General features: G+C 36.1%; 1 protein-coding gene across 2 annotated transcripts in view; it reads right to left on the bottom strand.

Annotated features, from left to right (window-relative positions):
- LOC145269494 (protein hobbit-like) overlaps nt 1–9846 on the bottom strand; it is a 387158-nt gene extending 377312 nt beyond the window's left edge. For both annotated transcript variants that reach the window (XM_080125227.1, XM_080125228.1), the window contains exons 1-2: nt 9592–9846; nt 7430–7576 (exon numbers count right to left, since the gene is read on the bottom strand). In XM_080125227.1, coding sequence (XP_079981353.1) covers nt 7430–7488 — 59 coding nt within the window. In that variant the 5' untranslated portion in view covers nt 7489–7576; nt 9592–9846. The remainder of the gene's footprint in view (nt 1–7429; nt 7577–9591) is intronic.
- Between the last annotated feature and the right edge of the window lie 4200 nt (nt 9847–14046).

The following is a 14046-nucleotide window of genomic DNA, read 5'->3' as shown; positions in this document are numbered from 1 at the left end:
AGTTAAAAAATTTTCTCCAGGTGTGGGGCGTAAAGCACCGGCTCTCCTCAGTCGCATATCCCCAATCAGATGGCAGGACAGAGATTGTCGTAAAAACAACAAAAAGAAGAATGTTGATGTGAATGGCAGTTTGAAGACTGACTCGTGCCAGACTGCAGTAGCATAATACCCAGTGTGAAGTTGAGTCCTGCTCAGATCCTGTTACGCCGCCAACTTTGTGATGAAATTCCATTCCATCCACATCATTGTCACCTCCCTGGGGTCATCCCTGCACAGAATAGGGAAGCATCATTCAGTAAGCGCAGCGAGGCCTTGTTGAGCTCTGCCACAACAACTAAGTTGCTCAATGATTTGTTTATAGTGGTGAAGGCTTTGGTCAGAACCAACCACACTTTTTGGTACAACTGCTAATCTTTGTCGGTACAATTACTGCCACAAGACAAAGCAGGCATAAGGTTTAACATTAGAGTTGGCATTCTCCTAGTTACATGTTTAAACAAAGACGGAGGATACATCTCTCTCAGTGAATTAAACACGCTCCCAGATATCAACTTGGAAATTTTTATGTCTTGGTGCGGTATATACAGCACCTAATCTTCCCAAATGGTCACCCATCTGGTACTGGCCAGGCTCATTGTTGCTTAACTTTGGTGATCTGGCAAGAACCGATGTGTCAACGTGATTGTGCTGTGTGTGTGTGTGTGTATTTTCCCTTTTTTTTTTTTTATTTTCTTTCTTTAAAGATTGTAATGCTGGGTATGGGGCAGCCAAATCAGCTGTTAACATTCCCCTGCTTTTTATTGAAACCAGCCGAGAGCTCTTTTTAATATTCTTGCTGTTCCCTTGTTGGGATCTCTTTTGCACTTTATCACCAGGAATATTAGTTAGGTAGGACTTTAGGTTCTTCTTCATAAGCCCTTTGTGTGTATATATATATATATATATATATATATATATATATATACAAGGGTGGCGTTTAAGAGTAATACCTCTTATTTTTCATTTCACTAAAATGGATCAGAGAGGATTGCAAATTACATTGTTACGATTGCTGAACTTATGCATTCACGACCTGAAAATGTCATCTCTTTGTTGCAGATATTGACGGTGTGAAGAAAGTAACCATTGTCAAAAACAGAGATGCTTAATTGAATTCCTGGCAAAAGTGCATTAAGAATAGTGGTGACTAAGTAGAAAAATAAATTTTGGAGCACAAAAGATCACTCGTTTTAATGGTACCACTCATCTTCGTAGCTCTTCAACATTTTGAGTAAAAATGATAGGAGGCTTTAATTTGGAAACAACCTCATATATATATATATATAGTATGCCTATAAACAGGCCATAACTATTTTTAAACATAATCTTTTTTTTTTTTTTTTTTTACAAAGGAATCACCACTTATCAAGGCCTGGAGGCCACTCGAAGATAAAGGTTAATGAGTGTACAGTGGTCAATGGAACAATATTGTAGTAATCGTTAGTAGTGAAAATTTGGTAAATTGGATTACTTAAGGAGATGGCTCATCAAGAATTTGTTTACATTGGACTTGAAGATGACCAAATTGTAGTCAGCTGGAAAGCAAGCAAACAGAAGAGAGTTCCACAGGCGTGCAGTTCTAAGAAAGAAGCTTTGTTCATGGAATCTACGCACAGGTTTAGGCACAGATAAAGAGTAGGGGAAATTATTGATAGTGGTTTCAGCTGGACGAGTGATTTTCGTGAAAGTTTGGCAAGAAGAGACGATAGATTGGAGCTTGAACAATTTAATGGATTTTAAAAAAATAAGGAAATAAACCAACTAGCTAAAAAGAGCTAAATCGAAGCTAAAGTTCTGTAAAATGTTTTTGACTCCTAATGGGGGGGGGGTGACACCAATGACTTAAACAATCTTTTTTATAACCACCGGCTGTGCTAACCAACCAATGAAAATCAGTATCGAGACTGCACTCTGTTCAACATGTCTCAACACTTAACAGGTTCAGAGAAAAATCATGCTGAAGGGCAAAAGAGATCAAAATTTCATTAAATGGTAAGTTTGAGAATATTGTGTTTTCCATCGAGGCCAATCTCCCACCCTTACTATAATACTTCTTTGATTTATTTATTTAAATGTAGTCACATTGAACAACACATACAGGTCAGCCATCACTGAACAATAATTTTTATACATCAGTGTTTGTCGCAATTCTTTAAAGCACAGTGAAAATACAATATCATTTTCCTTGTACAGACTTATGCACATTTATCAAAATATTTTCTTCATCTTCGGGTTTCGAATTTAAATACAACACTTTTTCCATCAACAAACATCACAATCACTCTTTATCTGTGCCTAAATCCAAACGTAGATTCCATGAGCAAAGCTTCTTTCTTAGAACTGCACGCCAGTGGAACTCTCTGCCGCCTGCCTGTTTCCCACCTGACTACAACTTGGACGTCTTCAAGTCCAACATAAACAAACTCCTGACAAACCGCCCCCTTAAGTAAGACACTCTATCAAAACCCCCAATACTAACGATTACTATAATACTATCTCATTGATTACTGTACACGCAATAACCCTTATCCCTGAGTGGTCTTCGGGCCTTGATAAGTGGTGACCCCCATGTAAAAAAAAAAAAAAAAAAAGGATGAATTTAACATTTATTATACACGCTGGCATATGGTGGATGGCTTTAAGAAATTCACTATTTCTGGTCAAGTCTTTATTTATCCTTTTTTCCTTCAAGTCAATTTTTAGCATTTTCTCCAATGTTTTTCTTAACCTTTTCCTGTGAACTGAACCTGATACTTCAACTGTTCTGCATCCACTAAATCTGTAATCGTTACACGTCAACACTCAGGATCCACATGTTGTATGCAGACATTAGCAAGGAAAAAAGACAAGACTTTTTTTTTCAGTGAAACAACAAACATTTATTTACAGGTACTTTCCAGAATAATGCCTTATCTCTTGTTCAAAAGTATCCTCATACTCCAATGTCCTTAATAAGATTCTGCCATGCCGAACATGTGGTACTCTGTCCGACTATGTTCAGAGCACATTTTTTTCCTGTCACATTCAATCCACCTGTGTACACGTCTATCACTGTCCTTTTCAGCCATGTTTTTCTTTCTTTATAATCTTTTTCTTTCCTTCTTATTCACTATGACACCTCGCACATGGCTCGGTCATTTTCATACAGCTGCTGCTGCTGTTGTTGCTAGCATACACGCATCTGTGCTCTGTTACAAAATTAGAACTCTCATCCATTCTTTCAACATGGGGATACCATCAAACTCTACTATTCTGTACACATCTCTCTCTCTATATATATATATATATATATATATCTATATATATAAAAGCGAAAATGTATGTATGTACATTCGCTTTTTCTGTATGTCAACAAAAGGCTTTTTTCAGAGAAGCGGTCGCTCGCTTCACAACTTTTTAAAACTTTTTATATCACATATAAATCATAATATCTCACAGTTAACAACGAAGCTCGCCTGTCTATTTAATTTGCTCGATTTCGGGAAGATAAATATTCAATATTTGTCGCTCGCCGTATATGGGTTAGTCTTTTTCCTATAACATCTTGGGGGAGGGAAAAAAAAGAGTTCAGCAGTAAATGAATACTATCCCGCAGTCAAACTTGACCTCATTAACTCATTAAAACGGGCACCTGCTAAATCCAAGTAATTAACTAAATTCAAAAGTGTTTCCGTTAGCATCTCGCAGTGGGGCAATGGTTAACGTCACACGTTTTTTTTTTTCACACTTTAATTTACAACTTTGCCTCAATGGTTCGGGTTCGATCCTCATACTTACTTTTTTTTTTTAACCCCCACCCCCCACCTCCAAACACCCGGGCAACGCCGGGTACTCCTCGCTAGTATAATTATAAAACTCAAATGACCTTGTAACGGGTGTTGTAACACACCATCCCGTTTACAACTTCCGGTTACGCATGCGTACATAAACATAAACTCATAACAGCGTAAACAAATAAACACAAATCGCTGAACCGGTTTTGTTCAAACAAACAGACGTCATTAGAAAAGCGAATATCTTAAATTTATTGAATAAAAGATATGGGAAGCAAACACAAAACGTGATTACAAATAATATGTATAATCATCGACCTGTTTCATATATACAATATATATTATACTAAATAATCAACGTGACAATAAAACATATTGTTTTACTGTGTACGTTTTCAACATCCCAATTTTTTTTTTGCGTTTAAATTATCCAAATAAACAATTGTTAATACTTTCTGCTTTTTTTTTTACATCGTTCATTTCCATATAAGTTATTTTAATGCAATTTTCTTACAAATAAATCTACTTTAACCCGTTGACAACCATAAGAGCATTTTACAACAGCGATCGCCTTCCTTTTCTTTTAATTTATTCTCCATTTTTTAATACATCTTTCTTAAAAACATGCATACATTTTCTTCTACACTACCAACATAAATAAATAACCCCGAAAATGATTTTATTTTTGTGTTACAAATAAATAATCAATGCAACAATAAAACATTGTTTTACGGTGTACGTTTTCAGCGTCCCAATTGATTGGGTTTTTTTCACGTTTAAATTAAAAGATATATCAAAATTTGAATTTAACTTTAAGTATTATGGTATCTGTTCAGTGCACATTTACCTTTAAGTATGGCAAACCACTTATAATTCAATGGCTGCAAGTTTTTTTTTTTAAATAAACAATTATAAACAGAACAACTCATAGAAATCTATCTATATTCTTCTTTCATTTTAATATGCTTTCATAGAAATGTTTCTGTTATGTCACAAAAAATCTATTTTCTTTATGTCACAAGTGTCATGCTCATACATTAATTCCATAGCTAATATAACATAGGGTCACGGGTAGTCTAGTATATATATATATATAGATCTTTTTTATTTATAGTTATGTCTCGGAAGTAGAGTGAAAAGCACATCTTATTTTTCTTTTATTAATATTATTTTTTTTCCTTGTACACATGTTTGTGAATTATTCCATGGATTTCTGCCTTTGGATTATAATGGACCATCTTCTTCCAATTACGGGATGTCTTTGGAGTTTACTTGTACGAATGGAAATTCGTTTAACTTTCTTGAAGTTTAACATTTAGATTTTACCGTCACTGGATTTTTTATCTTCCACCAGACTATCCATTCATGTGTAATCACATTTTTCTTTACCATATTCCCTCTGCTTCACTTTTTTTGTTTTCAACTAAGATCTTTGACTTACTTGTTGTTTCATCAAATACTTCTGCATGCAAAATCCGATCCCGCATTTTGCTAATTCCTACCCTCTGATGAGAAGGAGAGTATTTCTTCGAAACTCCGCGGATTAAGGACTATCCATTTATCTAGTGTTTCCTTTTCAGATTAAATATGTTTTTAACTCATTTCAAAGTGTTTTTTAACATATTTTATTAACTGTTTGCTCATATATATATATATATATATATATAGTAAGTTATAAAATATATATGGCGATTAAGCTACACTGAATATTCTGCGTTTCATCCACTCTAGGATTCTTCAGGCTTATAATAAGCTTTCTTAGAACTGCATGCCTGTGGAACTCTGTGCCTAAATCAAAACGAAGATTCCATTCTTTCTTAGAAGTGCACGCCTGTGGAACTCTCTTCCGTTTGCCTGTTTCCCACCTGACTACAACTTCGATGTCTTCAAGTCATTAGAGAGTTGATCAGACAGAGTTGAAAGTCGACAGTTGATGAGAGATAGTCAGTTGGAGAGGAAAGCCCCTTAGAAGCGAAGGGTAGAACATTAGACCATGTAGATCCAAGTTTGAACTCCTGACGTCATCGACCGGCCGATCAGACGAATAAAGAAATCACCATTTATGTTTGTAATTGTTCGTCTCGTCATTCTTTATGACAAAAAGGTAAATGTGTTTTTTCATCATCTTGTAACGAACTTTGTATAAAGCTCCCCTTCCAAGTATTACGTGTCCTCCCCAACATCATCATAAGTGAAGCATCCCCCTCCTTCTCTCTATATGAGTATAAGAACTGTTGTTGCATCATATATCATGCAGTCTGTATTAATAATAGGAAGTCCTCAAGAAGCATCCCAGTCCGTAGAAATGTCTCCTCCCTCATCAGCACCAATGAACTCAATATGAACTCTTGTCATCTTTAAATATGTACCCCTATGCAACACAGTTGCAGCCATTTTACGGTTTGTTCTGCAAATCCTGATGAAAAATAATCATAAACATTAGTTATGGGCCCTGTCCTACAGATGCAACGATATGTAGTTCCCTTTTTTTTTTATTTTTTTTTTTACTTAAAGTAAAAATAAATCATTTTGAAATTATACCGAAACTCATTTCACTCTAAATAATTTTTGTGACTGAAATAATTCTTTTTTTTATCATTGAAATTGCTCCAGACACGGCATGAAGCTACTTGATGTTATATCTAACTGAAATAAATAAATGAATAAAAATTCACAGGCAACATAAATTGAAACTAATACATTGAGGACGTTGCCAAGGCTGCTGCTAAGAAGGTGGGCTCTCTCTACCATGATAGAAAATTACTAATAACTGAGAGTATCCTGTACCTCTACAAAGTCACCATTCGCCCATGCATGGAGTATTGCTAGTGCATCTACTACTAGCCCCTCTCTTTCTCTCTCTTGGACAGGGTCCAAAAAAGAGTTGCCAACCTTATAGGTCCCGCACAAGCTCCAACCTCTGTCCCATCATTTTGATAGAATGTGTTCCAACAAATTCAAAGCACTTGTACCCCCCTCTCAACATAAATACCTCCGACTAACCCAATAGTTAGCAAAATCACACTCCTACACTGTAGAAGTGCCAGAAAGCTTTCTAATCAAATAGCTTTTCCCTCGAACTGCTAGACTTTGGAATTCACTCTCAGGTCCCCACTTCTCTTGACTGTACCGACATTCACAAGTTCAAGTCTAATGTGAACAGACACCTCACTGCTCAACTCCCTACATAGTATCCCTGTAGATCTGGTCCCAAATAGTAGCCCCTTATGCCAAAGTGGCACTGTGCCTTGTTTGGGGTGAAATAACAGTTGAAAAAAAAAAATTAACAAATAATATGTTACATGCTTAGATGCCGGCCTAGAAAACAGCAATTTTCACCCTTTGTCAGAAACATCACTCATGAAATGTGAGGACTAAACAATAAAATAAGGGAAATGAGTATTATGAGGTGGCTGTAAGTAAATCCATGGTCCATTTTTTACTCTCAATAACCAAACTTAAATTGTTATTAATAAAATAGACAAAGAAATACTGTTTTAAACTTAAGAGACGATTTTATATCAAACATTTGGACGATTGTCAAGCAAAATGGGTGAGATATTCCGACAGTATTTATAGTCAAATTGAGCTTTAATAAATAAATAATTATGACTTACCTGGTTAGTAACCAAAGGATGGCTATAATAATAATTGCCACCCAGAGAAAAGCTGGCATTTTAAATCTTAGTTATTTCTTCCTTTAGTTTATTTTCGGGTTGGATGTGAATTTTGGACCACCCATTTTTTCTTCTTCGTCTTGTTTTCTGAGAAATATAAAAAAAAAAAAAAAAAAAATTTATATTTTACATATAATATAAATAAATATAAAATACATGTTTAGATATAAATAAATATAAAAAATAGATACATATTTAGATATAAATAAATATTTTAAAAAAAATTATATTTTACATAAACATTTAGGTATCGATACACAGTCATGAATATGTTTCAATGAACTAGTTGTAAATAAGACAATGTTGCTTTACCTGATGTAGTCTCTAGTTATTTACAACTTATTGACTGAAACATATTCATGACTGTGTAGCGACACGGAAATATTTATGTAAAAATAAATAAATAAATAACTAAAAAGTATATTTTGCACTACTTTGGTATTGAGCACTTTTGCTTTTGTATAAATCTTGTTAAACGCATTATATGTTTCAGGATTGGACAATATTAACTTATAATATCACAATTAAATACTGTAAATTATAATTTACAAGAATTAATAGTTCAACAGGATACTCAAAAAGAAATATTAAGATTTCCTTAATCCTCAGAGTTTCAAAGAATGCATTCTTTTCATCAGAGGAAAGATATTAGCCAATAATTATTATAGCAAAGGCTTTAATTGTGTTCTTTTATGACAAGCTCTATCTCCTATTTTGGTTGTATTGAGGTTTTTTATTTAGTTGAGATTACTTCTCTTGAAGTTTACAGGAGGTTTTGGCAAGTTGGTTTGGTTAGTTGGTCGTTTTTGTTTTACGGCATATCAACCCTTTTCGGGTTATTTAATGCCGAATCCAAAGATTTTGAAGAAAATTTTTTTTAATAGAGTATATTTGTTGTTTTCACGTCGATTTCTATTTAACCCATAGTTGGGACCCTAACAGGTACTACCACTCCGGATCAGAGTGGACCTGGGAGCAATGGTAATTAAAGGGTGGCTCCACACTCCCCAAAGCCCACAAGCTGGGGCCTCACCACTGGATATAGTTTAAAGTCATATCCAGGACCCCCATTGAGGAACTTTTACCCTTTGCAGGGGGGCAGTCGGCGTATTCTAATGCCCCACCGACAGGGCCGTTTTGGCAAGTAAATTTAATTTGTACTTTTTGATTTTATAGTAACAAAGTAAGCTACACTGAAGACTTTTGGCTAGGAGCAAAGTGTAGTATTTGTTCTGATACTACATTTCATCCTCTCTGTCTTTGGTTCGTGAAGGAGCTGTTATTCTAGACTAGGATAATTTTTTTCCCCCCAATCCTAAGTGCACCTGCACCTTCTTGAAGAACTGGTTTTTAAAATCAACTTTTTATCTAAATCTGCCCTCGTGTGGCAAAGGGAAGGGGAGAGTGTAAGTAAATAGGGACTATCATTAAGCTCGACAAATTCTTTCGGGGATGAAAACACAAATGTTTCTATGTAGTTTACTTGCCATAAGTATATTTTCTTTTCTTAGAAAAGTCATTTAAAAGAAAATTGTGGAAGTGGACCTGGCTGGACCTAATCTAAAAAGAAAATACCAAATTTTGTTGGCTCTTGTTAAAAATGATCCGATTAATTTATGCTACTAGGCTGAGAAGTAAAAACAAAAACACACCACAAAATGAGGTACTGATACAGAATAGTAATACGAACCGTGCTGGTTTTTTTTTTTTGTTTTTTTTTAATACAACTTTTATGTTAAATTCAGCTTTTACGGTATCTTTGTTCATTAAATTGTTAGATGAAAGTACAGAACATTAATAAAAATAATAAATAAAAAAAACCTCCTGCCCATGTTAAGAATGGGTTTCTAAATGATAATAAAGTTATTATTTCAGCACGATCCGTAAACTGCATAAATACCAAAAACGATTCCTACGAGATTCGAACCTGTGTTTCCGATACATCCTGTTTCTTTTATATGAAATATTAAAATCTGTTGTAGTATTCTTAAAATAAAAAAAGAACTGGGAAAAAGACACGATCAAAAATTTTAAAAAATATATACATACATATATCCAAGATTTTTTTTTGTTTGTTAAATAAACGAGTTTTGACTACTTACGACATTTTCTTTCTACAGCGCAAAAAATGTGTTTTGTCACGTTATCACGGACGACACCCGTTTGTTGCCATTTTTAATATCATTTAAATAAATACCATTCTTTTGAAAAAATATATATATTATTATAATAATCACTTTCGTTAGTGGTCTTTTACTCGATATTATTATTTTGTGTTGTTCTTAACATATACATAAGCAATCTTTTTTTGCGATAGACCTTTTTCGTTAATAATGATAAACAAATGTATTTCAAACGGTGAAGGTTCGGAAATGACACCAAGGAAAATAATTCCGTTTGTTTTTTTTTTAAGTTATGCGATAATAAATGTCATACGTTGATTGATGTTCAGGTATACGCGGATTTTTTTATTGCTTTTTGTTGTTTGTTTGCTTTTTGCTTTTTTTTTTTTGTTTTTTTAACCTTTAGACTTATTGACTGCCAGATAAAATGATTTCAAAATTTCAGGAAGCGATAAGAAAAAAAAAAAAAAATAGGAGCAACTAAGGAGACGATAAAAAATCGATTTTGGAAATTTTAAGTAAGACCACCCGGCACCCCCCTGGCTTTTGAACTAAGATCACAGTGTAGTATTTGGTCTGATGCCATAACTTCCCCTTTTCTGTCCTCGGTCAGTGGAGGAGAAATCCTTCATGGCAGATACCATTTTTATTTTTGTTTCTATCCAGAGTTCCCCTTTTTGAGGAGCTGGATTTTCCTCACATTAAAAACCGACCTTGTGTCTAACTCTGCCCTCGTGGGGAGACAAGTAAATAGGAACCCCTGGGTCCTAGAGTGACAAGGATGAGCACAGATATCTTCCTCCCACACTTTTGAATGACCTTTGCGCGAGCCTTTTCTAGTCTCACACAAAAACACGCATTCACATTTCAAGCTATATTACTTGTCATATACATATGCGCACACAAACATATGCGCCCACGTCCACACACGTACATATATTCACGTTCGCGTACATACACTCACATTCACGTGTATACTCACACACACGTACATGCACGCATGGACAACTTCACTTCCCCTTTCAAAGGAAATCCACACATGCGCAAAAGACCACCGGAAACACCTATAAAAGAAAGAGCAATAAGCGGCTTCTTCCTTTTTCCAACCTGCCTTCCGAGGTGGTTGGTCGGCGCACCAGCCACCGCTGGTTCGGCAGGCGCACGCACACGCGTACCTCACACCACTTGCTACTATGTGGGACAAAAAGCTATCAGACCGTACGTACACTTTATACGCTTTCTATCTCCATAACCTGGACTTTCTCACTCTATCTCCCCTTCGGCTTTGGTCCATCAAAACAGACATGTGCGCGACGCTCTACTGAGCTTACCACTTCGCGTTTCTCTATTGCATTCCCCTTTCCTTTTCTGCGCGTAGTCGTCAATGGCTGAATGAACACGTGTACACCCAAGACTTTCATTTCTCAACAGAAAATAAACGAGGGAGAGGCTAAACCTAAAAAGAGAGAGAAAGAGACAGTGAGTATAGAAGAGAAGGAGAGAGGTGGGAGAGACATCTATTACACAGGCTAGCAGGTGCCTGATGACCGGGTCATTTGCTCAGAAACCCATCAACCTTTGCGGGTTGCTAGACAACTATGAATAAAGAAAAGAAAGGGCTAAGAAATGTACCGAGAGGAGGGAGGGGGAGAGAGAGAGAGAGAGAGAGAGAGAGAGAGAGAGCAAGAGAGAGAGAGAGAGAGAGAGAAAAGAAAAGAAAAGAGAAGAGACCTTTTGGTACAGCAGTCACCGCTTGGCCATAGAGCCAAGCGGGTGGCGGGTGTGCGAAACCCCCACCCGGCCGCGACAAAAAAGCAAAGGAGATAACGCCTGGGAGAAACTCCATATCCACAGCGAAAGGAAAGAAATAATGCTTGGGAGAACAAGCTGGCATTGTCGGAATACAGGATATTAATTTCACAAACACAGGAGACAGGATACTCCGAGAATAGCCGAAATATTGAATGGATACGATATAGGAATACCGCGTGCTATGCACTGTCGCCCGAGGCGAATAAAATGAAGGTTAAAGTTCACTTTGAAAGTTGAAAGAAAAAAAAATAAGAGAAAAGAAGCATAAATAAACCATGAGTTACCTCTCTCTCATATATTTAAGTCAACGAGTTCATATTGCCATTGTATCTTTTGGACTGATATATTTTCTTATATTGATGTATTTCTCGTTTGTATCTTTGAATAGTATACAAAGATACCCCTCCCCAACTTTATAATTTTTTTTTTTTTTTTTACTTAATCTCAGTATCCCCTCCCTATTGTAGTTTAGTGTTTCATAATAAAATTTAATTTTGAAAATATTATTACTGGTGTTTTTGTTTCGTTCCTTCTCGTGTTTTTTTTTTTTGTCGTGTTCAGTTCTCCTTTGCTTTCCCATAAATTCCCTTATACACCCCCTTTTTGTGACGTGTTACAAAGATAAACGATATTTGCTTTTATCGTAAGTTTCCTTTCATACCCCTACGTCTATTTGTAACTTAAATCCCCACTTTTTGTCACATTTGTAACACTGTATACTGTTGTTATTTTTTTACTGTATACCTTTCAATAATGTGCTTTTTTTTTAATATTTTCTGTCTATAAATCGCTTCAAAACACGAATACTGAATAACAAAAAAAGCGAATGTACTGTTTTGCCTCTTCACCAGTTTCGGTATCGTCATGCAGAAAGTTAGGAAAACGCTAGCTAGCTATAAACCAACAAATTTTACAATAAACATAAAAGGACTGCCAGCAACCATTGTAAGAAAGTAATAAAGAACGCAAGAGAGTTGTATGCTCAATCTGTTAAGTCCAAAGTAGCTGAGCAGCGGCTTGGTTCCCACCAGTTTTTGCAAATAGCAAACAGAATCCTGAACAGAAGCATGTGCTCCATCCCAACTATTATCAATGGACCTGAGGTAATCTCGTCAGCATCAGACAAAGCCAAACTCTTTGTCAAGAACTTTGCAGCTAATTCTACCCTTTGCGACCAAGGCCGCCAACCCCCAATATTTCCTCCTGTATCAGAAAACACGCTATGTGATATACGTATATCTGTACGTGATGTTGCCAAGCTAATCAAAAACGTTGATTCCAGTAAAGCAACTGGCCCTGACGGTATTCCAATTATAGTACTCAAAAAACTTCAACCTGAACTAGCGCCCATACTTACAAAACTGTTTAAACGTTGTCTTAAGGAGAATAGTTTCCCATCTCCCTGGAAAATTTCATCAGTATGCCCGGTATTTAAGAATTCAGGTGATCGCTCATCCCCCTCTCAGTACAAGCCAATAAGTCTCCTGTGCGTCATTAGTAAGTTGCTAGAATCTGTGTTAAAAAAAAAAAAAAAAAAAAAAACTGTATCAGAAGTCTTTGTCTAAAGCAAAGCAACAAAACTTTTTGGCTAAAACGTCAAGCAGAGGTTCGTTAGTCACAAGTTGAGTCGAGTAGAGTTTGTTGTTCACAACACGAGATACACGTCAACGTTCTCTATTCGCATGTCTTAAACGCTTCCCCAACTCCTCCCAGCGACTCGCCTTTTATAATGTTTCGGGCACACCCAATTTGCATATACCACATGAGACTGCTTGAGATCTATGCGTGACCGGAGGCTTTAAAAGACAACAGCCGCCATCTTGGCCTCTTTTTTTTTTCTTTTTCTGTCTTTCAACCAGCTGCCGAGACAGATCCTCGCCCGTTTCTGAGGTAGGTCCTTTCTATGTCTATCAAAACAACACAACCTTTTCACAACCCACCTGGGCCTTTTCGTCCGGGGGTCGACTAAAACGGAGAGAGAAGGAGATAAATAATCTAGCATCCTACTGTCAGACCTTGACCAATACAATTCACCTATATGGACTTTTCTACTCAAGCACACAGTGTTTTTAAGTGTTGTCTTAAGGAGAATTGATTCCCATCACCCTGGAAAACCTCATCAGTATGGCCTGTATTTAAGAATTCAGGTACGTTCAGCTTACAAGGCAGACTCGCTTTATTGTAAGGGCAACTAACTCCTTCCGGCTAATCTAAAGGAACGGTAACTCATGTCATGACATCACTCTTGCCGTGTTCACTAATGTAAGTTTCCATATATAGGTTATATTTTGGAAGAGGTCTTATGACACAATCCCAATCTAGTGATTGTTCCAATGGATATGTTATCAATAGGCTCAGCTTAGTTTGTAGGTTTGTATACATATCTTGGAGGAATTCTATTACCAAAAATTAATTTTTAAAAAAAAGTAGTACACTTTGTAAATTTATTCATTGGTCAGCTAGTTCAGCGCTACCAGAACTACTATTCTCATCTTGAATGTGATTTTCACAATGCTTCGGTTGATGTAACCTCCGACAAATGCCTTAATGAATCTTGCTTTCCAGGCTGTTGGAAAACTGCTTCTGTGGTACCAGTATTTAAGAATTCTGGAGAAAGAATGG

Source organism: Euprymna scolopes, chromosome 45 (genome assembly GCF_053919585.1).
Source record: "Euprymna scolopes isolate OS-2025 chromosome 45, ASM5391958v1, whole genome shotgun sequence".
In the NCBI taxonomy this organism is placed as follows: Eukaryota; Metazoa; Mollusca; class Cephalopoda; order Sepiida; family Sepiolidae; genus Euprymna; species Euprymna scolopes.
This window is presented reverse-complemented; position numbering and strand designations above follow the sequence as displayed.